This window comes from Vulpes lagopus, chromosome 1, assembly GCF_018345385.1.
Source record: "Vulpes lagopus strain Blue_001 chromosome 1, ASM1834538v1, whole genome shotgun sequence".
In the NCBI taxonomy this organism is placed as follows: Eukaryota; Metazoa; Chordata; class Mammalia; order Carnivora; family Canidae; genus Vulpes; species Vulpes lagopus.
The window spans coordinates 69,763,029-69,788,871 of NC_054824.1; the positions used below are offsets into that span (position 1 = coordinate 69,763,029).

The following is a 25,843-nucleotide window of genomic DNA, read 5'->3' on the forward strand; positions in this document are numbered from 1 at the left end:
GTACAGGGGCACCTGGGTGGCTTAGTTGGTTAAGGGTCTGCCTTCAGTTCAGGTCATGATCCCAGGGTCCTGGGGTCGAGCCCCGCCTCGGGCTCCCTGCTGGGTAGGAGCCTGCTTCTCCCTCTCCCTCTGTCCCTCCCCTTGTTTGTGCAAGTTCTCGTGCTCTTTGTAAAGATAAATAAATAGAACATTAAAAAAATTTGTTAAATATGGATACTTCAGACACATACGAAGCAAACGGCATGGTGAGCCCCCATGTACGTGGGACTGAGTTGTCTGCTCTTAGCTATTATTCTTTCTTCCATGTGCTCCCACTGTGGTTCTTTTGAAGCAAACCCGCGACCTCATCGTATCATCACATCCCTCAATGTTTCTGTACAGGTCTCTAAAACAGTAGGTCCCCACTTGGGGGAGGGGTTCTGCACTGGTTCTGCACCCTGGGGGACCCTTGGCAATGTCTAGAGACATTTTTGGTTGCCACAGTTTGGGGGAGGGGTATGCCACTGGCATCTAGTGGGTAGGGGATGGGGATGCTGCTAAACATCCTTCAGTGCCCAGAACAGCCTCCCAACAAAGAATTACACCCCCAAAATGTTAACAATGCCAAGGCTGAGACGCTGCTCTGAATAGTAGCCCCTTAAACACCAACCAACCCCTACAACCCTAAAAGTAACGACACTCCTAAAATTAACCATCAACTCTCCAACCAGAGGCCACTTCTAGAGGGTGCTGTGTTCATGCTCAGTGCTCTCCAAGGCAGAGAGGACTGGCTAGTTTCTGGAGGCTGTCGACACAGGTAGGAGAGGGAAGATTTTAGCGTGATTCTACATGCAAAATATACAAAGGGTATCAGGGGAAAGGTCTCCCATCAACCCTGCCTCCCAGCCACCTGGTTCCCTGTTGTGTCAGAGAGTGAGAATCTGTGCCGCCCCCCCGCACATGACAAGCAGGGTGCCGCTCACACACAGAGCTGTGTCTGGGTGCTCGGTTCCTGCTGCAGGTCTTGGAGAGCTATCCAGAGCAGCGCATGGAAAGCATGGAAAGCTGCCGGGTTCTTTTTCACGGCCGATTAGTACTTCTTGTGGGGCCCTGGCTTCTTTTACCGGATTATTTCCAAAGGTTTGCTATTACAAACAGCGTCACAGTGGTTTCATGGCATCCTAGAAGGACCACAAGAACTACGTGAGACGGCCTGGGGTTACATTTAGTTGGCTCCCCAGATCTGGAAAACCAGTCCTTCCTACCCCATCCTTACCTTTCTTGTGAGTGAGTTCAATGAGGGGCTCACTGGAACCCATCTAGGGGGCTTCATGGGGGGCCGAGCCGTGTCCTTGTCCCAATGGGTGTCCTTAGTGGAAGGCGGACCCTGCTGTCCCTGGGGGTAGGGACATCATAGGCATAGGCCAGGTGGGCAGCCACTTGTCCAGGGTGCACCCCAAATCCTCTCACCCCCTGCAACATTTCCCACCCTCAACTGAGGGTGCCACAGACTGGCTGAGAGGTGTTTGTCCTTCGGGAATGGTTGGATATCGACCACAGGAAGAGGGTCAGCTTAAGGGTTTAAGGGCTCTGCAGCTCACCTTTGTGTCGAGAGGGCCTCGGTGAGGTCTGCGGGGGCAGAAAGGTGCTCTGTGGCTGGGAGAGCTGGGGCGGGAGGCAGGGGGCTGGAGTCTGCCACGGAGGCCTGTCTGGGGCCTGTGTTGCAGGCTGCAGAGGGAGGGACCTCCCGGGGTCCCCACACACTCTGTCTTCCTGCGAGTCCATCCACGGGGTGGGCAGGGCTGTGGGAGAGCAGGGACCTGGGTTCTGTCTCCTCTGAGCTGGGCAGCACGAAGGAGCTGTGGGGACAGGGTCCACTGCGTGGTGACAGGAGGCGCTGCCTGGGGGAAGGTCATGGGCCAAATGACCTCTAGGGATCTATCTTGACACCCTCAGCCCCACCCCATCCTTGGGCTGCGCTGTGGTGTCCATTTGGGGACATCTGCTCCTGGGATCTTCCAGTTCTTTGTGTAAATGGAGGCACCCAGAGGCTCTGGTGTGTGTTTACACGTGTAATCCTCTATGATTCTGGTGTGTGTGTGTGCGTCTGTGTGTGCACATATGCATATGTGCGTGTGTGGTGAGGACCTCACAGGACCCAGTGAGGCTGGTTGGAACACTTTTCTGGAAGAGGAGGGTTTGATGCTGGTGCACCAGTTACTTCTCACCCTGATGCCAGTCTGATTCCTGTCGGGAATGCGGAGGACATGGGGAGGACTGCGGGGGACCAGGAGGAGGTGGGAGGCATTGGGACCCTGGTCTGGAGCCAGGGGACAGCCACCCAACCAGGTGCTCACACTCTCTGGGCCTCAGTTTCCTCCTCTGTCAAGTGGGCTAGGACCCATCCAGTCCGCGTCAGGGGTCTCCCCCCAACCTCCTGTGGCTCTGGGGATGGGAAGGAGGTCGGTGTGGAGTGGTGGTGTGGTGTTGGCTGGCGTGGTGGGGGTGCCAGCCGCCCCATCAGCGGCCCGTCTCGCCCCCAGATCCCCCAGATCAGCTACGCCTCCACAGCCCCCGACCTGAGTGACAACAGCCGCTACGACTTCTTCTCCCGTGTGGTCCCGTCGGACACGTACCAGGCCCAGGCCATGGTGGACATCGTCCGTGCCCTCAAGTGGAACTACGTGTCCACGCTGGCCTCGGAAGGCAGCTATGGTGAGAGTGGTGTGGAGGCCTTCATCCAGAAGTCCCGGGAGGATGGTGAGTCGTGCTTGGGCCCAGAGGGGGTGGCGGGTGTCAGGGCCTGGTGGCCAGGCACTGCCCAAGAGCCGCTCTCTGGGTCCTGCCATGGGCCCTGCCCGCCCTGGGCCATTCCCCTCAGGGACCTCAGCCCCCTGAGCCCTGGGGAGCAGTCCGTGGCCTCCCCAGCTGGCTGGGTAACCCCCCAGGGGTAGGAGGGGATGTGAATGACTTTTGCCAGCGTGGCCAGGCAGACAGAGGGAGTGTCAATTTTCCTGGCATGGGATCCAGTGGAACAGCTGCTGTTTTCAGGCAGATGGAGAAGGGGAAGGGGTGGGGATGGAGGTGGCTTTGTCTGGGGCGGGGAGGGGGGGGTGTCTCAGGGACCCGGGAGACAGGGGCTCCACCAGCAGGTTCTTGGAAGGATTGTGCTGTGTGGTGGGAGTGAGAGGCAGGGCCAGCAGGGCTGTGTTGGTTCCTGGTGTCTTCAGGGAAGTTGGTGCCCATGGGGGGAATGTGAGGACCTGGGAAAGTGATGTGCTCTCCTGGAGGCCTCCCCCTACCCTTACCACAAGCCAGCTTTCCCCCATTAAACTCCCCCCATTCCCTTACTTGTCCTCAGAAGCTCCAGGGGTAACCCTTTTAGATACCAGCAAGCGGTAAGAGACTGGTATAACAAGGGTTAATACCTAGGCAAGGCTGAAGCCCCCAGCACTGCAAGGCTCAGTTCTGATGGTGCTGAGGAGGGCAGGCTGCCTGGGGCCATGGTGGTGGTGGTGGTGGTGGTGGTGGTGGTGTGCATCCAGCCGCTGTGGTCAGGCCCTGGGTTGGGGGCTCCACCCGGGTCTGGGTGAGCCTTGCCAAGCGGGATGGTTCATTGCACACGGGTGGGGTGTGCGGGGGAGGCAGACAGGCTCTTCCCCTCCTGGCAGCTCCTCGCAGAGGGGCCCCTGGCCTCTCCCAAGGCTCTATCTCTAAATAGCTCATTGTGGCGCCCTCGACCTTGGAGGATGGCATCTGTATATTTATACCCGAATAACCTCAGGACTCTAATTGCTTTTCCTAAGGACCACAGAGTATCCAGAGGCTGGTGTTGGTAACACCCTGCGGACATAATCCTGCTATAAATCTCAGATAAGCCCCTTTAATTGTACAGCCAGAGCAGCTCGGGTGCCTGCAACCTGGTGGAGAGGACGGAAGTGGGGCAGCGCTGACCGATGGCCGCGGCTCCAGGCCACTCCCCGCTCCGGCAGCTGGCCAGGCAGAGGGCAGCACGGGCTGGAGGGGTCCCACTCCCACCTAAAGCAGGCGGGCTGCGGCTCCCTGCCCCCCCCGCCCCCGCCCCAGTAGTGTCAGACCCTGGTGCCACAGCCCCCTCCCTCTGGCTGCCTACAGGTCCCTTGCTGCTTTGCTCGGAGGTGGGTGCCTCTCTCTGGGCTAGCCCCATCCCCTGCTCTGCCCGTTGGCTGGAATCCTTTCCCAAACAAGCCCACCACCTCCCTGTTTATGGTGTAACCTCTACGGGCTTTGGGAACAAAGGTGCTAGAGGGACGGATGGAAGGTCTAGAGCTTTAGTTTTCAGTTGTGTTCAGACCCAGCCATAGGGCCCTGGGAGCCACTCCCAGCACTTACGTAGCTCTCCCTACATGCCTGGCCCCTGCTGAACACCTGTTTCACACCTGTGGTCCTGGGGAATCCTCCCTACCCTGTGAAGTGGATATCCCCATTTTACAGGGGAGGAAGTGAGGCAAGTGAGGCATAGAGAGAAAGAAAACCGGCATCAGGCCATCCACGTATGAGTTGGAGAAGGGATTTGAACCCAGGCTGTGTGGCTCCAGGATGAGACGTCAGAACTGCTTTTGTATTCATCGCTCCATCTTCTGCCCCCCTTTCCCACGGATCGGGGGATGACAGTCACACACACACACACACACACAGACACACACACAGAGCCTGGAGGGACACTTGCTGGTGTGTTAAGAGTGGGAGAAGCATGGGATTGGGATGAGCTCTAGGTATTTGTGTTTTGGCTGAAACTTAGACTACTGTTTGAATTTTCCACAAGTATCTTATTTGGTAGCTAGAAAATATAAAGCCTACTCAAGATTTTTAAAAAGGGGCGCCTGGGTGGCTGGAACAGTTGGGCATCTGCCTTTGTCCCAGGGTCCTGGGATCGAGCCCGCATCTGGCTACCTGCCCAGCGGGGAACTGCTTCTCCCTCTCCTCCTTGCTAAATGCTCTCTGTCACTATCTCTGTCTCTCTCTCTCTATTAAATAAATAAAATCACACACAAAAAATATCTTGTTAAAAAAAGTTTAAAAACCAAGAATTCTAGAAAAATAAGAAAACTAGCTGTGCTGCCAGGGCCTGCAGCTCAGGGGCACTCCTGGCCTGGTACAGGTGTCCCTCACCACACCCCTGCCCTCTGTGTGCTCTCCCATCACCGAGGGCCTGGCCTCCCACCTGGCCTGAACTTCCATGTCCTTAAAAGCTCCTTCTGTCCCCCTGCAGCCCCAGGGCCCTGGCTAGGCTTCCCCTCGGGTATGGGCAGCTAGGTCTCCCCACCCCACCTGCTAAAATGAAACTTGATTTGGAGGAACGTCTTTAGGTGGTGAAAAGAAAAAGGAGAGAGAAAGCTGCGCTCCAGCTGGCCAAATTGAAATCAGAATTGAGCGGCCTGTAGAAAGAGGCCACTGTACCTTGTAGCCTAATCCCTGTGAAAGATTAAAGATGTCTTTGGCCGTATATTGTATTGATTCACTCTCTGAAGTATAAATCATCTGTGAGTTGCTCAGAGGAGTGCCAGGGAGCAGAGTAGAGGGGAGGGTGCACTTGCTAGGCTGAGGACAAACATCAGAGCTGAGGGGAGAGCTTGGCCAGCAAGTCCTGGGTGCCTGTTGTGTGGGCCTGGGGTCTTGCAGGGGAGTGCAGTTGTGTCCATTTTATAAAAGAAGAAACTAAGGCCAGAGAGAGTAGGTCATTTCCTCAACCATGTAACCAGGATATGGAGGACCAGGAACTGAAACCCAGCTCTGTCCTCTGTGTGGGGAGCTCTTGCATTGCACCCAGCACGGATTGGGCCCTTGGCTTGGGGCTTAAAGGAAGCCCTGGTCCTGCATTTCCCAGCCCCCACTTTGATCATTCAGTCTTGTGGCTCAGCCCCCAGACCTTCCTGTGGCCCTTGACTGAGCCCTGCCCTGTGCCAGGCACCCTCCCTGCACCATCATGGATCCTGGTGACAACCCTGTGGGGGCTGGTCTTTTTGTTCCCATTTTACAGATGGGGGAACTGAGGCTCAGAGGGGCTTGCCCAGGCTCACACAGCGAGGTGTTGGAGCAGGCCTTGGAGTGTGGCTGTCACACCCAGGCCTTTCTTTCTTTTCTTTTTTTTTAAAAGATTTTATTTATTTATTCATGAGACACACACACACACACACACACACACACACACACACAGAGAGAGACAGAGAGAGAGAGAGGCAGAGACACAGGCAGAGGGAGAAGCAGGCTCCATGCAGGGAGCCCGATACGGGACTTAATCCCAGGACTCTAGGATCATGCCCTGGGCCGAAGGAAAGCGCTCAACCGCTAAGCCACCCAGGGATCCCCCCCCAGGCCTTTCAACACTATGCTGCCTGTCTCCCCACGGCCCGCGTAGCAGAGGCGGCAGCGTGTGGCTAGCGGGCAGCTTCTGGCAGGCAGATTTGGGCTCTGGCTTGTCCACCTATTGGCTGTGAGAACCCGGGAAAGTCACTCAGCTGCTCAGTTTTGGGTTTCTCACCTGTGAAATGAGGATAAACTTGGTTGCTACCAGAGTGGAACATGCTTCTGGCCCACAGATGTGGGAGCCCAGGAACACATATCGGAGGGTTATTATTGGGGGGTCTGGTGGCTACTGGCCTCCCCATTGCCCAGCAACTCCTGGGGAGGCCCCGGGTGAGCTGGAACGCCCGAGGGGACCATGCTGGGCGCTAACTGAAGCTGTAGTTCATGTTCAGGGACAAGGCTAGGGACAAAGCCATAGGATAGGAGCCCAGGCCCGCTGGTACTTATGGGACAGCTGGTCTGGCAGCCACAGAGCAGCCAGGTGAGCTCCAGAAGCCGTGAGGGCAGGACACACGTGGTGGTGGGGGTGCACATTTGTGATTTTCTGGACATGTGACTGGTGGGCCTGTGTGCGTGCTCACGTGCAGTGTCTGGTGCTCTTCCCCGTTGTCTTTGGACGCCGGGACTCCCTCCTCCTTGCCAGGGGGAGCCTGTGCTGAGGGGAAGGCAGAGAGGCAGGAGTGAAACCAATGTTGAGATTAGGCATGCAGAGCAGGCTCCGCCTGGGCTCTGGAGATAATGCGACTGAGTCACCCAGGCATGAGGGGGTGGTACCCATGAGACATGGCCCTGCCCTGGGTGCTTCCCTCCACCATCCTGGGCCCTCTCAGGGGTGGGGCCTGGGGTATAAATTCTTATACCCCCCACAACCTTTCTTTGCCCATGGGGCCCTATGTGAGCCCCGGTTTATTTCCTGTAGGGCTCCATTTCACGAATGAGGAAAATGGAGGCTCAGAGAAGTTAAGGTCAGTTAAGGTCTGCTTAAGGTCAAACAGGAGTAGCATCCTAGCGCCTCCTATGTGGGTGACGGGAGAGTGGATGGTAGTAGTAGGTAATATTGATGGAGCCCTTCTGTGGACCAGATCTCCTTTTGTGTACTTCATACATGTTAATTCATTTAGCCCTCAAGACAACCCCATTACACGGATGGCAAAACTGAGGATCAGAGAAGTTGTAAGTTCCTTGAGGTCACACAGCTGGAAGAATAGCACGAGTGGAATTTGAATCCAGCTGATGGTCCCCCCACCTCTAGTGCATGTGGCAGGAAGGACACAGGTCAGCTCCTGACAAGGGCGTCTCCATGGGATTACCTGGGGAGTTTGGTTCTGGTCTTTTCTGGGGAACAATTCCAGCCTCCTGGGTGCCTCCAGGCATGGGCTTCTAAGGTGGGAACAAGGTGGCCACTCGGTGCAGCAGGAGAGGGCGGGAGTGGATGGATCAGGCCAGCTCCTTGGAGGACGCCCTGTCCCTTGCACAGTGAGGAGTTCCAAAGCCTCATCTCCCCACTGTGTCCCTGTGTCCCCTATTGATATTCCGGAGACACTGGTGAGTCAAGCTGTTACTGGTCTGACCTCCAGCTCCAGCTCCCACTGCTGAGCGTCAGGCTTGCATTTAGATGGTCCCTGTCAGCAGCGCAGCAGCTTGGGCAGTGACTGGCGGGGCGGCAGCCCAGGCTCAAGGCTGGGGCGCCTCCTCGTCCTGTTGTGTATGTGACATCTCTGGACTCAGCTTCTCTGGCTGTAAGGGGAACACTCGCCTCCTGGAGGCTCCAAGGGGATGGGGAAGAGGTTGGCCAGCCGGAAAGGTTTGTGCCACTGGGGTGGGGGGGTGCTAGCTCTGCTTATGTATCTGGGAAAGCAGAGAGGTGCCTCCAGGATCCAGAGAGCCTCTGAGAGTGGACCGAATGCCTGCTTCCCTTCCCGTTGCCCCTGGCCTTTTCTCCTCCCTCCCATCTCTGCTGCAGCCACACCAGCCTCCTCCCTGCTCCTCTGACACTGGGTAGTAGCTCACCTCAGGAGCCTTGCGCTGGTGGCCCCTCTGCCTGGAGCCGTCTTTCTGTGAATGTCCGTATCCCCACATCCTCACCACATTCAGGTGTCTTCCCAGCTGTCCCCTCCTCAGAGAGGCCTTTCTGACCACAGTATTATAGCCCCTCCCCTGGGCCATTGCTCTCCATTCCGTTCCTGGCTCTGTTTTTCTTATAGCACTTGACAAATCAATTTATATTTGTTTATGGTCTGCGAGGGCAGAGATTTTTTTTTTGCCCGTTTTGCTCTCCGCTGCATCCCCAGCAAGTCCCCAGCATATAGCAGCTGCCTAGTAAATATCTGGGGAATGAGTGACTGATCGATCACAGACTCCACCCCCAGCTGCTTCCTTCTTTAGCTCTTCTCCCAGGGGGCCTGAGGTTGTTCTCCCAACCTGCAGAAGGGCAGACTGAGGTCGACAGAGCAGAGGCACCTGGGCTTAGGTCCGGGGTCCCTGAGACCCCAGCTCCTTTCCCACTAAGCTCCCTGGCCAGTGACCCTCTCCTGACTCCCTGAGGACAGAATCCTTTCCTGGAGGCAGAAACAGGGATATGAGAGCTCGGGGCTGCTCTGCAGCCAGCTGCACCAGGCTGCCATGAGGGGCCCTGCTTCCTCTCATTTCTTGCTACAGTGCCTGGCTTGGGGGTGTTTTTTTTTTTTTTTTCTTCCTGGAGGGCAGCAAGGGGAGGACACTGAGCTTTCCAGACCTGCTTGAGTTTCCCAACTGGCCTAGGCTTCACACCCTCCAGGTATGCAGCTCCTGTGTGAGGCGAGGAGAGGTCCCAGGGGCCCTACTGGCTCTGGGTAGGGTGAGGGGAGCAGTGTACCACCTGACCTCATGCCCTGCCCTGCATGCAGTAGGGGCTCAGTAGAGTTTACCATGCATCTGGTAAAGTAAGGGATATACTCCAGGGCTGCAGGGGATCCGGCCCAATGACATAGCTTAGACAAGTGAAGAGGAGGGGAAGGGCATGCCAGCTGGGGGAACAGCATGAGTAAGAGGCTGGAGGTAGGAGTGAGTCAGGCAAGTGGGACCCCGCTGAGGGGCTTGGCCTGGTCCTCATGGCCATGGGACGGGGAGTAGTGTGACATGGAGCTGAACAGAGTTTTTTTCAAGCCAATCCTATTTAAAAAAATTTTGGCAGTTGGGGTCATGTGTGCTTACCCAAGGGATGGTATTAGCACACACCGTCTCCACCTTCTGTGTCTCATTTGCGCAGGGCCCTGGGGGGTCCTCTCTGCCCTTAAGGCTCAGGCCAAGGCCCTGCCTCCCTGAGGGCTTCTGTCATCTGCTTTCCTGCCTGGGAGGCAGAGATGCTCAACAGGAGGGAAGATGATGGTCCCCAGGGCTCACCACCTGGGAAGCCTCAAGCATACCCACCCCAGTGCTTACTGAACTTTCCCTGGGCCTCTTCCATTTGACTCTAGGCCTCTTGAGGCTGGGAAAGGAAGGGCTCCTTGGCTCTGTGCTCCTTGCCCTCCCTTGCACACAGCAGGAGCTTAATAGATGTTTATGGAATGGACATGTGGGCCAGCAGATGACCAGCCCTGTGTCCTTGGGCCCATCACTGTCCTTCTGGGCCCTCCTTCCCTCATCTGTAATCAGTTCATTTCCAGTGTCTAACTCTGCCCCCTACAGGCTGTGTCCTCACAGTCCATGGCCCTGGGCCCCAGGCATTTTTCTCCATAAGCAAAGGCTCTCAGAGGAGTGCTGGAAAAGAAGACATCCCTGAAGACCCAGAGAAATGGGTATCAAATGGTAGCACTTCAGAGTTTGGTCTTTTGGTTCAGGGATGATTTGGGCCAATTGTACAGGGACAGAGCCTGGAGCATGTAATCAGATGAAATGTGGTTGACATTAGCCAAAGGGCTGGGGAGCTGGAAGCAGGGAGGGGTCCTGCTGCTGGCTTTAGCTTGGTATATATGAGCTTATAGCATCTTCTCAGGGGGAGACCTCTGGACTCTCCCCCCAGCTGCTTCCGGGAATCACAGTACAGGGACCCAGCAGCTGGGGCCCGGTATGCCCTGCCCGCTAGCCATGTATTTTCCAAGGATGCGGAAGGGAAGTGGGCCCCACCTTGCAGCCAGTACCCACCATTCTAGCTTAGTAGTCAGTACTCATTGAACTTGAGACCCATCATGACTTCCCCTGCCTTGGTCTGCTGCCTGTCACTCTACTATAGATGGAAATTAAGTGGACCTGGCATGGGTACCCCCTGCCAACCCATGAGGCCTACCACGAGCCAGCTGAGTCTCCTGGCCAGTGCTTGGAGATTGGCAAGGTGCTGGCATCAATGTGACTGCTCGGTGATTGCCAGGTCAATCTTCGTATTGCTGTGAAGATAACCCCGAGCTTGCCTGGCCTGCCTTGGGGACTTTGCCTGTCCACTCTGATTTCTCTGCCACTCTGGCCTTTGGCAAGGTGCTGACACCTCTTGATTTTGTGAGTCCCCTGGTGTGGGTGGCATTGGGTCACTTTTCCTTCTCTCTCCATTCGTCTTTGATGTGTTCACCCTGGCCTATCATAGCAGGGATGTGCTCCATTCTGGGTTTGCCTCTAAGCTTGATGGGAGTTACAGGAGGAAGAAAATATTAGACACCAAGCCCTTGTTGCTCTGAATTTGCATCTCTGCCCTCTTGGACAGGAAGCAACATTTTTTTTTTCACCAGCCTCCTTTGTGGAACACGTTTGAAGATTTCTTTGGGGTTTAAAAAAATTTTCCTTTGTGGATTGCAGCCCCTTTGTGGCTTTGACCTTCTGAACCCTGTCCTCTGGATGCTGTAGTAGAGTGGAGTGGTTAAGAGCCCAGATGCTGGCTCTGCCGCCAGACTCTGCACCACCTTGAGCAGTCCCTTATGGTCTTTGGGCTTCAGTTTCTCCTTCATGAAAGGGGGATATGGATAGTACTCCCATTAGGTTGCTGTGAGCATTTAGTGAATGAATTGGTGTAAGGCATTTAGCACAGTCTGGTCCCTAAGTGAAACACCAGGCTACCAAAGGTGCATCCATTGTCACCATGACGAATCAGACTAGGGGCACTGGGGCTCAGTCTGGTTCTGCCTCTGTCTCTGGGTGGCTGTGTAACCAGTCACTTTCCCTCTTGGAGTGTCAGCTTGATGGCCAATGTGAAGGTGATAGGTTAGGGGACCTGCGAGTTCCCCCAGCATGCATCTCTGCATGCCTCACTCACCTCTCTTAGCTTTTCTGTCCATCCTCATCGCATGAAAATCTGGATACCATAGGCTTGGCCTTCAGCTACCAGTGTGTCTGGTTCTTGGGTCTGGACCTGAGCCCACAGAGGAGCCCTGTGCATGGCAACCTGATCCCTTCTGACCTCTTCCCTTTTGTTAAAAAGCAAGCAGTGAAGACCAGTGACCTTTCCCTGCTCGGGGTTGGGACTTGACTTATACAAACCCTCTTCACCTGGTGGCTGACTATTGGATTTCATCCTGTTTTCCCATCTGAGGTGGGGTCCCCAGTCCTGTTTCCCATCTGAGGCGGGGTCCACCTCACTCTGAGCTCCTTGGAGATGCAGCTGAAGCAAGCTCCAGACTGCTTTTTCCCTGCAGCTCTAGAAAGACCCTGTGAGCTCACCGTTTTCTTTCTTCTCCACCCTGAGACTTCCTGCTTCAGGCCTCTATGGGGCTGCTGAGTGTCCTGGGCAGGGGGGACTCTCAGCCTCATCCTCTACCTTGTGTGACCTTAAGCTAGTCCCTTTCCCTTCCTGAGCTTCCAGTTTTTTATCAGTAAGACCAGGAAGGTGCTGGGTGCCTTCTTCAATGGGGTCACACACATGGACACACAGAGGGATGCTCATAGCCATTTTTGCCTTGTTATTCTATGTCCACCAGCCCCTTCCCAGGGTCTTTGAGCCCCAACAGGCTCTGACTCCTGCATTGGCTCCTCTGCTGGCCTGGCCTGGGGAAAACCCCTGAATCTCCTTTTGTTTTAATATACATAGTTCTTGGGGATATCTCATTAACTGTCCTCACGGAAGCTGCTAGGCTCTGGCCCCAATGTGAGCCCCTACACAGCCACTCTGAGACTTGTCCCTTTTTTTTTTTTTTTTTTAGTAGAGGCGAGTATGGCTCAGGTTACCCACAGGCTTGCCTGGGCCCTCACTACTTTGGCAGTGGCAGAACTGGGGTTGACACTTAGGTCTGTGTGACTCTGGAGCTCGAGGGAAGGAAGGTAGAGCCTTCTTTGAGGCAGTTGAGCCTGCCTTTTACCTGGCCTTCTTCAGGGAAATGCTGGTGGGTCAGCCAGAGGGAGGGACCTACAGGGACTGTCCCCAAGAAAGGCCAGAGGTTCTGCTCAGAGCCAGAGTAGGAGGAGAGGGTAGATGGGTTCCTCTGATGGAGAGTGTGTGTGTGGGGGGGTGATGGTGGGAGGTGGGTCAGGTGTCACCATCATGATGGCTGTGTATGAGCCTATGAGAGGCCCTGTCTAACAGTCCCCAAAGATAGGGAGGAATACATCTCTTGCTAGTCACTTCTTCAATGCTAGCTCCCCTCGTGTTCGTTCCTAGGGTTCTTAGGGACTCAGAAAGATGGAGTCTAGGCCTCTAAATTACACAGAGCCAGCTCCATGGGATGTAGCTGGTGAGGAGGAGTGGGGGATTTCTCTTCCTCTTCAGTCCCTTCATCTTTTGCCTTTGGGTGGTAATTCATTCATTTGCTGGATAAATATTTATTGAGCACCTACTGTGTACCAGGCATTCAACCAGGACACTGGGCCTATGGCAGTGGGCCAAACAGACAAAGATCCTTGGCCTTGTGAGCTCCCATTTGGGGAGAGGGCCAAAGGAGCTTATAACAAACAAGTAAATGCATCACTGTGTAATACAATTTTAGATAGAAGCTGATGACATTCTATGGAGAAGAATAAATCAGTGTAAGTGACAGAGAGGGCCAGATAGGGGAGATTATCTCATATAAGGTGGTCAGGGAATGCCTTTCTGCAGAGATGGACATTTGAGAAGAACCCCAAATGCAGTGAGAGAGTGAGGCTTGTGATCTCTGGGAAGAGTGCCCCAGGCAGAGGAACCAGCAAGTGCAAAGGGCCTGAGGTGGGAAGCTTCCTGGCATTTGGGGAATAGCCAAGAGGAAGCAGCAGAGTGAGTGAGGTAGAGGGAAGTAGAAGAAGAGGGACAGGTCACATGGGGCCTTGTAGGCCACTGGGAGAACTTTAGATTTTGTTCTGAATGAGATGGGAACTATTGGAGGTTTGTGAGAAGAGGAGGGATGTTAACAGACTTGAGATTAATAGAATCTTTCTGGCTTTGTGTGGGGAACAGACTGGGCGGAGGGAGGCACTGAGGCAGGAATGCAAGTGAGGAGGCCATTGCCATCATCCAAGTGAGAAGTGATTTGGCTTAGACTGGGGGTGGGGCTGATGATAAGGGACAGATTTAGGGTGTATTTTGAAGCTCCAGCCCGAAGGACTTGCTCCTAAATTGCATGTGGACGGGAGGTAACGCGTGCACACCTGGGTTCAGCACCATGGATAGTGGCAATTGCCCCAAGGCGGGCCATCTGGGGGAAGCCCTGGTTGGCTCTGGTCCCAACAAACTGCCAGTTCTCTGCAAGTCTGTGGCTGCTGAGCAAAGCCTCATCTATAGAGTAGAGGTTCTATCTCCTCAATTCTGTTATCAAATTCTTTTTAGCCAAGTATATTTCTTTTTGGGCACTGCTGCAAATTCTTTTTGGGATGAGGCAGGTCTAAACGTAATTACAGGTGATCCTTGAACAGCACAGGGGTTAGGGGTACTGGCCTTACCAGTGCTGTTGAAAATCTGTATATAAGTTTTGACTCTCTCAAAACTTAACTACTAATTGCCTTCTGTCGACCAGAAACTTTACTGATAACATAAACAGTTGGTTAACACATATTTTGTATGTGATATTATAATAAAGCAAGCTAGAAAAAAGAAAATATCACTCAGAAAATCACAAGAAAGAGAAAAGATGTTTACAGTACTCTACTGGACCAAGAAAAATCCACGTACAAGTGGACCTGCACAGCTCAAACCCGTGTTGCTCAAGGGTCAACTGTCTATAGCTGGGAGAAGAGGTTTGGAAACATTTGTCTCCAAAAATTTCTGTACCTGGCTAAATGGTTGTTTTGGGGAGGGGAAGCTTCCTTGAGGAGAGGGCGATGGGAGGAGAATTAAAAAAAGGTGGGCCTGTCCCACAGGAGCAGGTAGAAGAACTGCATGACTGGTGTGGCTCTTCATGACCTCCTTCTGAGAGGGAGGAGGGGCAACATTCTGGTGAGAGCAGCAGGCCTACGTGGGTTGGGGGAGTCTAGTCCATGGCAGAGAGTGCTGCCCCCCAGGAATGCCACAGACCTGCTGTAGGTGTCTTTGGACAGGCCACTGTTCCTCTTTGGCTATCAGTTTCATCATCTGTAAAATGGGGATAATTGCAGTCCCTACTTTGCTGGTTACTGTTAAGAATGAAAAAACAGGTGAATTAGCTATCAGAAAGGGCAAGAAAGGGCTGAAGGGCCTGAGGGGGGCTGACTCTGAGGCCTGAGACTCTAGTGGTGAGCATTTGGCCTCTTCCTGCCCTTCCCATTGTGACTGTCCTCCCTTTTCTCCCTGACTTGCATGGTGCCTTATATTCATGTCCCATTTTGCTGTAGACAGAATGATCATATGGGTATTCTATGCAAATTCGCATTTTTAATGAGCCGGAAGGAAAGCTAATGACCATTTTACAGACATCTTGGGACCCAAGGGAGGCCTTGGGATGGGAGGAGGAAGCAGGACAAGGTGACAAGCAAGAGGAGAGGGGAGGGAGGGATGAGAATGAAGATGGAGAGGGACACAGCTTGGGCTGCTGAGTGGAGAATGGGGGAAAGAAGCATGGGTCCCATTTACCATCTCCCAGAGCCTGCCTTGCCTGCCTCATTTTACAGAGAGGGAAATGGGCTCAGAGAGAGGAGGCAACTTGCCAGTCACCCCAGAAGGTAGGAGAAAGAGTTAGAAAGGTGGAGGGGGTGGGAAGAGAAGCTGGCAAAAGGGAACAGGGAGGCAGCCAGGATAAGGCTCTGGCTTGTGAGATTTGGTTTCTTTATCTGTAAAATGGTCACCTAAGCTGAGGGCTGATTGGGAGGAATTAGTGAGAGAACATGTGAGCACTGTATGAACATGAGGGTCTGTGGAATAATGGGGTAGTATGTGTGTGTGTGTGTGTGTGAGAGAGAGAGAGAGAGAGAGAGAGAGAGAGAGAGATAAGAGACAGAAGATGGGGTGGGTGGGAGAGGACAGGAAGAGGAAAGTAGAAAGACAGGAGCAGAGCTGAGGCCAAGACCTTCTGGATGGTAGACTGACTCTTAATTAGTTCGTTCATTCCTCAGCATCTGTTGTCTACTCCATAGATGGCTATCAGCTCCACAAGGGCAGGATTCTTGGTTGTCCTATTAGTAACTGTAGCCAAGGTGTCGAGGACAGTGCCTGGTACTGGGAGGAGGGCTGCTTAGCAAGTGGTTGCTGAATCAGTGAATGCTCTGGGCCCCACAGCGGCCATCTCCCATAATTTTCATTCACTGTGCTAAGTGCAGTGATGGAGATGTTGGAATTGTTACAGGCTCCCAAGGGAGAAGGAGCCTGGGGATATCCATGAAGGCTTCCTGGAGGAGTAGGCCATGCCCTGAATCCTCAAGAATGGACAGGTGCTGACTTGAGGAAGGAGGAGTCTGGGCAGGGTGATTGGGCACTAAGGCAGAGATAAGAATCTGAGCAAAGCAGGATCTAGGCCTGGAGCCCCTGTCCAGGTGCCTGTCTCTCTGCTCCTGGATGTGGCCTAACCATGTTGGGAGGGCCTGGGGAAAGTTTCTGGGGGTGAGGTGAGCACAGCAGACTGGCCCACCCACATCTGGGCCTCAGCCCCAGACCTTTTTCTACCAGCTTCTGCTAAGCTGAGTCCTGGGCAGCCCAGCACCTCAAGAATGCCTCTCGTGGCATGCTGGGTCAGGCTGGTGTCTGCTGTCCTCACTGCTGTCCTTTCATTGTCCTCTGCCCATGCCAGTTAATGAAGCACGCGCACATTCGCCGTCTGGTCCTCCCTCCTGGGCATGGCTCAGCAGCCCCATTTTCTGGCTGAGGAAGCTGAGGCCCAGTGGAGGTGAAGGGATTGCTTGGGTGGATCTATGCCAGGGCTGGACCATGCCCTCCCCGCCCGCCCTGTTTGCTGCATGTCCTGCTGTTCTGCTGCCCCTCCTGCTGGCCTGGCCGGAAGAGGAGGGGGCAAGGGCTGGCATGGGAGAGGGTCCAGGAGGACTTCATTACCCAGTGCCTGCTTGTGGCAGTTGGGGCGGTGCTGAGCCCGCCGCCGGCGGGGAGACATGCTTGGCCTGCCCGGGTAATTACATCTCAACATTTCATTTTGCTTGTCAGTTTCCACTTCCTGGGGATGTGGGCTCCTAAATATTTTATCCCGGCCTGCAGCTGCCTGTTCCTCCCTGGCCAAACCGCAGGCCAGGCAGCCGGCCCCTCGCCCTGGCTTCTCTCTGCCCATCCGAGCATACCATACGTTCCTGCTGTGGGGGTGGAGCGAGCCAGAGGTCATCTTCACACCCCTGCCCCACACAGGGGACACCCCTCTCCACCACCCCTGCAACCAGCCCATCACTGACTCCTCCTCTCGAGTCTGGTGTGGAGAGGCCAGGTGGAGGATGCTGCTGGAAATGAGGCTCAGTTCAGCCAATGTTGATGAGTCCTTCCTGTGTGCCTGGCACTCTGCTGGAAACTGGGGAGTTAGGGAGGAGAAAGACATGGTCTCCCCTGAAAGGGGCTTATGGAGTGATGGGAGAAACCCGACAATATTACAAGAGCAAACACTTACTGAGTGCGTGTGTGCTTGGCTGTGTTCGGAGCACCTTATGTGTATTAACCTATTCTTCACACTGTAGTACAGGGAAATAAGGCTCAGAGAGGTAAGTAACTTGTCCAAAGTCACCCAGCCTAGAGGTGGCCGAGCTGGGAGCCCTGGCACCCTGAAGCAGGAGAGTTACCAGATGGGCCATGGCATAAGCAGGAGGATGGCGTGTGCCAGTGGAGAGGGTGTGGGGAGAGCCCACGTGGGCATGGTGAGCTCCAGCTGGGCCAGAGAGCTGGCATGTTTCCAGGGGGAAGTGGAGGAGAAAATGAGCCCCTCCAGGGTATTGGGTGGGTAGAGGAGCAGGAAGGGTATTTCTGGCAGAGGGACCAGCAGAGGCTGAGGGTGGGAAAATCAGAGTTGATCTGGAGAAAGAGGTCCTGCTGTATGAGGGTATGGAGCTAGAGGCTGAGGAAGCAGGGGTGTCACTGGAGCTCTGGGGTCTTGCTCTGTGAAGGGCTCCTTAGCAGAGAATTCTGAGCTACACTCAGCAGACCTGGGTCCGGCTGACCCCTGACGTGCTGTGTGAACCTTAGGCAGACTCCTTCCTCTCTGAGCCAAATCTGAGAAATGGGTGGGATTCCTTCAACCAAAGGATGCCTGAGAGTCAGGGAAAGTGGAGGTTGGGGGGCTGAGTCGGGGCAGGGGTATCCTGTGGTGGTGGGGGAGTGCTGGGGGTGCGGGTAGATAGGAACCAGCCTTTTGTCACTGCCTGCCTCCAAACCTCTTTGCTTTCTTTTCTATTTTTTTTCCTGCCTTTCTTGCTTCAAAGGTGTTTTGCCTAAATGGGTTTGTGTTAAGATATTAGGTCGATCACTCAGCAAATTTCCCTCTGCTCAGAGCTGAGCACCATGAATAATGCAGCTCTGAACAAGGCTGCCACTGCCCAGCAGCCTCCTGGGGAGGAGATAGCAGCACTCAGCTCCAAGGCACTGAGCCCCACAGCTGCCCTGACAAGTCTCCCCTAACCTGCCCTCTCCCCCTCCCCAAAGTATTGCCCTGGAGGCCAGATATGTCCATGGGGAGATCCTGTCCATCTTCACGACAACCTCGTGTTTCTGGGGGTGGGGGTAATGTCATTCCATCACAGATGCAGAAATGGATGTTTGGAGAGCTTGGGCAAAGTAGCTTTTACCACAAAGCAACCCGGTGGTTGAAGTGGGATGTGGGCCCTTCTGTGCCCACACTCAGCCTCCTATGTCATACCAGGCCAGGGCTCTGGATCTGTGTCCCCTGCACTCCCAGAGCCAGCCTGCTTCTCCACAGGGGCAGGGCTGGGCTGGAGCGGAGGCAGAGGGACAGGATTTCAGCAGGAAGACAGGGCTTGCCTTGACAGAGAAGCCACTGAAGCTGCTTGGTAAATAGTTGTTGGAAGACAGGGGTGCCATACCCCGCCGTCAGGTCACTAACCCACCCCCCTGGCACTCCCCAGCCAGGCCCGCCTCGGAGGCAGCAGTGCAGGGGAGGTATGATGGTGCCCAGGTGTGGTCCTGCTGGCATGGCAGCTTCAAGGAGGAGTGGACACACGAGTGTGCTGGTCTACCCAGCTCTGTGGCTGAGTGACTGAGGGAGGCCGGGTGCAGTGAGTGGTCATGTGAGGCCTTGCAGACCACGTGAGCTTGTGTGGCTGTTGGATGTGTGAGTCGGACTGTGCGTCGGTGCCTGAGTGTGGCCATGTGCCTGTCCTCTGCACAGGCTGTCATCAGGTTCGTGCTGGTGATGGGGTGGGGCTGGGTTTGGCCTCGTGCGGGTCCATGGCCCTAAGGTGGTGTGAGGTTGGGGTATGTGACTTGTGAAGGGGTGTGTTGCCCATGTGCACGTGTGTGTGTATGTGTGGGATGGGGTGCGGCTGGGAGTGATGCTAGGTGCTGAGATTATTCAGGAAGGGAAACGTGTATGTTTGGCCCAGCATTTGTTTCCCGGGCCAGGTCCTGGTTTATCATGGTGTCCCTGGTCCCCCAGAGCACACTTCAGCAGCCCTGGGTCCTGATTTGGCCTGGGGAATGAATTCTCTGTCTTCCCAGCTCCCGCCCTCCTGTGTGAGCAGCTCCTACCCCCACTGTCCTCACCTGTCCCCAAAGGCATTGGCCCCAGGAGGCAGACCCAGGTCTTCACAGGCGCCACTGCCTTTGACCCTCACTGCAACTCCACCAGGTGCAGTTTCTTTAAGTCCTTTCCCATTTTAAAAAAGAGTTTACTTATTTATTCATGAGAGACACAGAGAGAGGCGCAGAGATAGAGGCAGAGGGAGAAGCAGGCTCCATGGAGGGAGCCCGATGTGGGGACAAGATCCCGGGACTCCAGGATCATGCCCCTGGGCCAAAGGCAGATGCTCAACCAATGAGCCACCCAGGTGTCCCAGTCCTTTCCCATTTTGTAGTTGGAAGGTCTTTTGCTCAGAGAGGCTAGGTGACTTGTTCAAAGCCACACAGCCAGTAAGCTGTGCAGCTAGCATGGTCTTTCTTGAGCTGGAGGGGCGGAGTGGGGGGGGGGGGAGCCGAATGCAGGTGCAGTATTCATGCTTGGCACAGACCTTTGGGGGCATATGTTAGGGAGGCACCTGGACAGGAAACTGGGGGACTGTCTTCTCTTCATTGTCCCTTGGTACCTGAGTCTTCTTGGCTCCAGCCAAATCTCTCACAGTTGGCCCACTTCTTCCCTAGGGGTAGAGTCACCCTGGTCATGCAGGGAGGGTGAATATTCTACTTCATCTTCATGCTTTTCTACTGGCCCTGCTATCTTCAGACTCTGAGGACCTGCCAGTTTGTATGGTTCTCTTACACTTTTCTTCACTATTTGGGTTTTTTTTTTAAGTAAATTCTATCCCCGACGTGGGACTTGAACTCACAACTTCAAGATCAAGAACTGCATGTTCCACTGACTGAGCCAGCCAGGTGCCCCCTCACTTGTTCTTGTTTTTCCTAAATGCTCACAGCAAGGAATTTGCATCTAGTTGGAGAAGTAAAATCTCCAAGCAAGGCAAGACTGAGGAAGATGTCCAGGTGTGTGTGATGCCCAGCCCATGCATGTGCACAGAGCTCACAAGTGCATCCTGCAAGGGCAGATGCTGTGAATGGATTATCTCTGGAGCCCAGAGTCTGGCATGGACGAGGTGCCAGGCCCAAAGTGGGTGCCCAGTGCCTGGCATACAAATGTCTGGGCACTCAGCATGACTGGGCAGCAGCTCAAAGGGGAGGTCACAGGTGCAGGGGTCAGGGAGCTCCCAGAGGAGGCAGAAGGATTTGAGCAGGTGCGGGTCCCCACTCTGGATTCCTGCAGAGCCTCTGCCCCTACTCCCTGCTAGCTACCCCTGCCCCTCTGTCCCTCCCGTCCCCCTCAGTTAGCTATGTAGTGGCTCATTCATGCAGCAAGCATGAATCAGTGCCTATCTCTCGAGCAGGTACAGCACGAGGCCTGGGCCCCTTGAGGCTCTGAGCAGAGCTACAGACACTAAGGATATATCCAAGGTGCAGGGAGGGAAGGCTGCAGAGGGTCCCTGCAGCACCAGGTGGGGGCCTGGCAGAGGGAGCATCCTCTGCGAAGGCCTGTGGAGGCAGCAGATGTGGTTGGATAGCAGATCCTTGTAGGGGCCCGGGTAAGGCTGGATGTTAGAGACCTGAGGAGGAGGGGTGGACCTCAAATCCCTGTCCCTGTCTCCATCTCTGTCTCACATTCACGTGCATGCACGCACAGAGTCACTGGGGGTTGTAGGCAGGGAGCTGTGTCAGGTGGAGTGTAGTGGGGAGTAGGTCTGGGAGCAGGAGCAGAAAGGGACAGTGGCCGTGAACCAGTCCTGAATGGCCACCCTCCCCCCAACCAGAGGCCTTAAGCCCCCTGGGGAGCCCCAGACCCAGCAGGAACCAGGGTTGGTTAGAGTCCAGGCCTACCTCTCACTTGCTCCCACAGCCCTCCTCACCCTGGAACAGCCAGGCGTCAGGGGCAGTCTCTCAGGGCCTGGCATCTTCCTGACCTCAAAACACCCTCCAGCCACAGCTCTACTGCCTGAAAACAAAAGTAGCACTGGATTAGTCACTGACCCCCTGAGTGGGTCCCTCTCCTGAAAGCGGATTTGGGAAGAGGACCTGGCTTTTGGAGTGGAAGGCAGGGCTGAGTGTGTGTGCTTGTGCATGTGTGTGTGTGCCCGTGCGTGTGTGTATGTGTATGTGTGTGGTGCCATATGGTCCAGGGTAACTCCTAGCCTGCCTCATGCCTTCCTCCCACCTCCCCCTCTGCTGGGAACCTATAGGAACCTGGGACCCCCCTTGGGTTGTGTAACTCCCCCCACCTTTCTTTCTATGTTGCAATTTGCTGCCTTCACATTTTGCTGTAATGTAGATTTTTCCACTTGATTTCCCAGGATTTGTCTTTTTATTGTTTTTCTCCCTTTTTAAATTTAAAAGGACCAAAAAAAGAAAAAAGCAAGAAAAGAAAAAGAGGAGAGGAGCCCGTGTCTATGCTGGTCTGCAGCTGCTCACCTGTGCTGTGAGGGAACAGGCCTTCCTGGGCCACCTGCATGCTTCCACCGTAGGGAAATTTCTCCTCCCTAGTCTAGAGCCTAGCACCCAGGGTGCTATTCAGGCCAGTTGAACAGCCTGGTAGAAGAGTGTGACCCTAGGGCCCTGGGAGCTGGGGAAAGACGGGGTGGACATGGAGTCCCCTGGGGAGCCATGGATGCGGCACCCTGTCCTGGCCTCTCTGCCCAATGGGGCCCATCCCGCTGCCTGCGTGCTGGCCACTTAGCTCCTTACTCAGGGCCTGGCAAGGGTAGGTCTCCTGGTGAGTGAGAGAATGAGAATAGGATGGAGAGACAGATGCCCAAGCCTGGAGGGTGAGACCTCTGGGGAGGAAGGAGAGAGCCTGGGTCCCCTGACTGCCCCCAACATGGGGGGGTGGACTTGGGTGAAAGCAGGCTGCTCTGGTGGAAGGCCACCTCAAGTGGGGTGCTGCAAAGGCAGGGGACCTGGAGGTTCCCTGGGGGCGGGTGGCAGGATGGTGGGAAGGGCTTCTTTAGACTGGTGGAATGGGGAGAGCCATCTGGTGGGGGGCAGGGAAGTGTGGGGAGGACGAGGAAGCTGGGCACAGGTGCAGTGTGTGTAAACCTGAGTCCCCTGGAGCACGAGGGAGAGCCCTCCAGGTAGGAAGGCTGGCTGACTGGCTCCCCTGGGGTGTCCCTTCTTGCCTGGCGGTTTCTGTGTCCCTGTGCTCAAACTCCCTGGATCACCCGTGCTGATGGAGGGAGCCAGGTGCTGACAATCCCACGCACTGGGGGACAGAGAAACCAGGTCATTTTAGCAGTGAGCTCTCACCTGAGGGTGGGATTTACAAGTCTAAAGTGTTTTCAGTTCCTGGCTCTCGGGCAAGGCAGCAGCTCCAAGGGAAAAGTCAGAGCAAACTCAAATTTGCCTCTGCCTCTTAAGCTACACAGCCTGGCCTGACCCTCCTTGTCCTCTAGGACCCAACCGGGTGGAATGAGGGGATGCAGCCCCCACCCCTGCCCCCCATCACCCTGCTGGTTTCCTCTTCTGCCCCGCCTCCAAGAGGTTTTCTGCCACCGTGAGCAGGTTGTGTGAGGGCAGGGGCCCCGTCCTCATGGCTGCGCCCTAGCATCTAAAACTTGCCAGGCACCTGACAAGCTCGGTAAACATTTGTTGACTCCATGAAGGGAAAGTAGCAGTGGGCAGGGTGTGTTGGTGGATGCGTGGAGAAGTGCAGAGAAGCATGTGGTGGGCCTGGCACCCAGGGGCTATCCCCTGCCACTGTCTACTCCTGCCAGCCCAGAGGGTGTCCCCTTGCACTTCTCCTCTGGCTGATTGCTCTCTTTCCTGGTCTTGCTTTTCCCAACTAGACCATGAGCTCCAAGGTAGGGATCTCGCTTGTTATCATTTCTCAGCATCTGATTGTGCTGGGAACTGAGCAGGGTGCTTCTTGGATGAAAGCATGCATGAATGAAGGAACACACGAACGCACGGACCCGGCCTTACCCTTGGGGAGTGCAGTTGGAGGCAGACACTGACACAGATACATTGGCTGGATCTGGAGAACACCGGGAAAGGTCATCAGACCGCAAATAGAAGGGGCTCAGAGACCGCAAAATACAACAGGAAGCCAGTATCAAGTTTTGCTAGTGGAGTCTCTATGTCACATTCAAGTCAGGGCAGGTGTCTGGAGCCTGGGGGAGGCACAGGGGGAGGGCTAATAGCCTGTCCTCAGGGGCAGATAGGATTTCAGGAGCCAGAAGGCTGGTGGGAGAAGGGTGGTCTCTGGCAGGCTCCCCACTCCCCGCCCTCCAGTGCCCTGTGGATGCCACTGGGCTGGGAGCGGCTGAGGGGCTCCATTCCACAAATGGAAAGGAAAGGCTGGGGTTTGTCCCGTTGTGTCCTCCAACGGGCAGCACAAACCACATGAGGATGAGCATACCATCATTGCGCCTTGTGTCTGAAAGTTTTGTCCGATTTGGATTCTGTGGTCCACATTTACTAAGCATTTACATTTTGCCGTATTTGCTTCTGATTATTGCTTAAAGAAATAAAACATGGAACATGGATTGTCTAGAAGCCAATCCCCCCTGCCCCCCACCCCCACCCCATGGAGCCCTTCTCAGTCTGTTCTTTTGCTTTCCTCTCTTGAGGTAACCACAACTCTGAAGGTGGTAGAAGGAAGTCATTCAGCATACTTTTATTGAGCACCTACTATGTGCTGGGCACTGTTCTAGGCTCTGGGGAGGTTGTGATGAGTGCAACAGACAGAAGCTCCTGCCTTCCTGCAGCTTTTGTTCATATGGATGTGTGTCTCCCTATACACTAAGTCTTATTATATGTGATCTTTAAGCTCCTCATAGACGGGACACATCATGTTGCAATTTGCCTTTTTGATCAACTTCCTGTTCTCAGGATTCGGTTGTGCTGGTACTGTTGTGAGAGCTATTTTCTTTCCACTGTACAAACACCACAGTTTATCCGTTCTGTTGTAAAGTATTTAGGTCATTTCCAATAGTCTGCTTTTGCAAACGGTGCTGCAGTGCATGGCTGCGTGGGGCTCCTGTGCCCATGTGTGCGTTCCTGTGGGAGGAATGTAGAAAGGGGCGTGCCAGCTTATAGGCGATCAGCACACCCCACTTTACTGAATGTCTCTATGTAGTCTCCAAAGTGTTCAGTGGCCACTCTCCCAGCTTTCTGGGAGCAGAGGCAGGGCCTTGAGGGGACCAAGGATGGGTCAGTTTTGACCAGTGGGAGGGGAAGGCATGGAGAGAGGGCAGGCTCTGGGCTGCCACAGCTGGGGGTACGTGGGGCACTCACTGCACAGCTGAGGGAGGACGGGGGTGGGAGGGGTCCCAGAGAGGTAAGGGGATGTCCCAACATTCACTGGGTTTAGTTGGGGCGGCTCTGCTTATTCTGTGACAAAGCAGGCGGGAAGCCACAGAGGGCTGGCCTGGATTTTAAACCCCCTGGTGCAGTGACGAGAGCCTCATCTGGAGATGGGCTCTCCCCCAACTGCCGTGTGCCCCTGGGGAAAGCACTCCTCCTCTCTGGCCTCGTCCTCCTTGCTCCCTGTCCAGCCTGGGCCAGGAGGTCTGTGAGGTCCCTGGGCTCCCAACTGCTCAGATGTGCTTGGCAAGCGGTCATGGCTTCATGCCTGTGGCCCTGTGAGTGGATGCACTGACTTGGTGGGCAGCAGAGCTTGCAGCTGGCAGCTGGGTGCTCACCCAGGGCCTGGGAGGCTGGGGTGCAGAGTGAGGGGCTGGCCAAGGGGGCGCTTAGGAGGGACTCCAGACTCCTCCATGCTCCCTGCTTTCTTATGATCCTATGCCTGGAGTCTGGGAGACGTAGAAGGTTTCAACCTCTGAGCAGAGATAGGGAGTGGGCTTGTTTCTTGCTACTTAGGTTTAATTCTGTTTACTGTCCGTATGGACTCATGGGTTTGTATTTTATCCAATGAGGGAGGCCATGGGGGAAAGGAGTAGGGTGAGGAAAACTCCCTCCCTGGTAGAGAGGGTTGAAGAGGGGGTCCTAGGGGTGTGTTAGCCATGGTCCCCACAGCGATGGTGATGGAGCTACAGCTACAGGATAGCAGGCAAGAGGGCTGGCGGGTTTGGCATGTGATTGGGGTCTTTCCAGGGGTGGGGAGGGGCTGCGGGAAGCAGAGCTCAACAGAGACCCAGTGACCCAGGCCTTTTCTTTCTCTGCCTGAGAGAGGGTCTGGACACAGACCCAGATTGCATTCCTATTTCCGGGCTGTGTGACCTCCATCAGGCTGCCTAGCACCTCTGAGCCTCAGCCCTCATCTGTAAGATGGGACTACTAGCACCTGCCCTGGGGGGTGTGAGGCCTCACTGCGTGCCAGGCTTGGAGTGGATGCTTCAGTAAATGCTGGTCCCTCTGGGGCTACTCCGGTCCTCTCTGGCTGCAGCAAGGGGCCAGGAGGGCAGCTGAGATAGATGCCGTGCCACTCACTGCTGGGAGCTTGTGTCACACCGGCACAGCCCCCGGTGAGCCAGTTGCTTAATCCCCATCCTGGGGTCCCTGGAGCAGCCATGCTGACATTTGGGCAGCAATGCAAAGAGACCCTGTGGGTACTTGGCTTTTCACCCCAGGGCAGTGGCGCCAGTGGGC

General features: G+C 55.0%; 1 protein-coding gene across 9 annotated transcripts in view; it reads left to right on the top strand.

The window, feature by feature from the left end:
- GRM4 (glutamate metabotropic receptor 4) overlaps positions 1 to 25,843 on the top strand; it is a 113,930-nt gene that overhangs the window by 50,856 nt on the left and 37,231 nt on the right. For all 9 annotated transcript variants that reach the window (XR_005990405.1, XR_005990404.1, XM_041772228.1 and 6 more), the window contains one exon: positions 2,523 to 2,739. Coding sequence is in view for 7 of the 9 variants with exons in the window: in XM_041772228.1 (XP_041628162.1) it covers positions 2,523 to 2,739 (217 nt within the window). In the remaining 2 variants the exon portion in view is untranslated. The remainder of the gene's footprint in view (positions 1 to 2,522; positions 2,740 to 25,843) is intronic.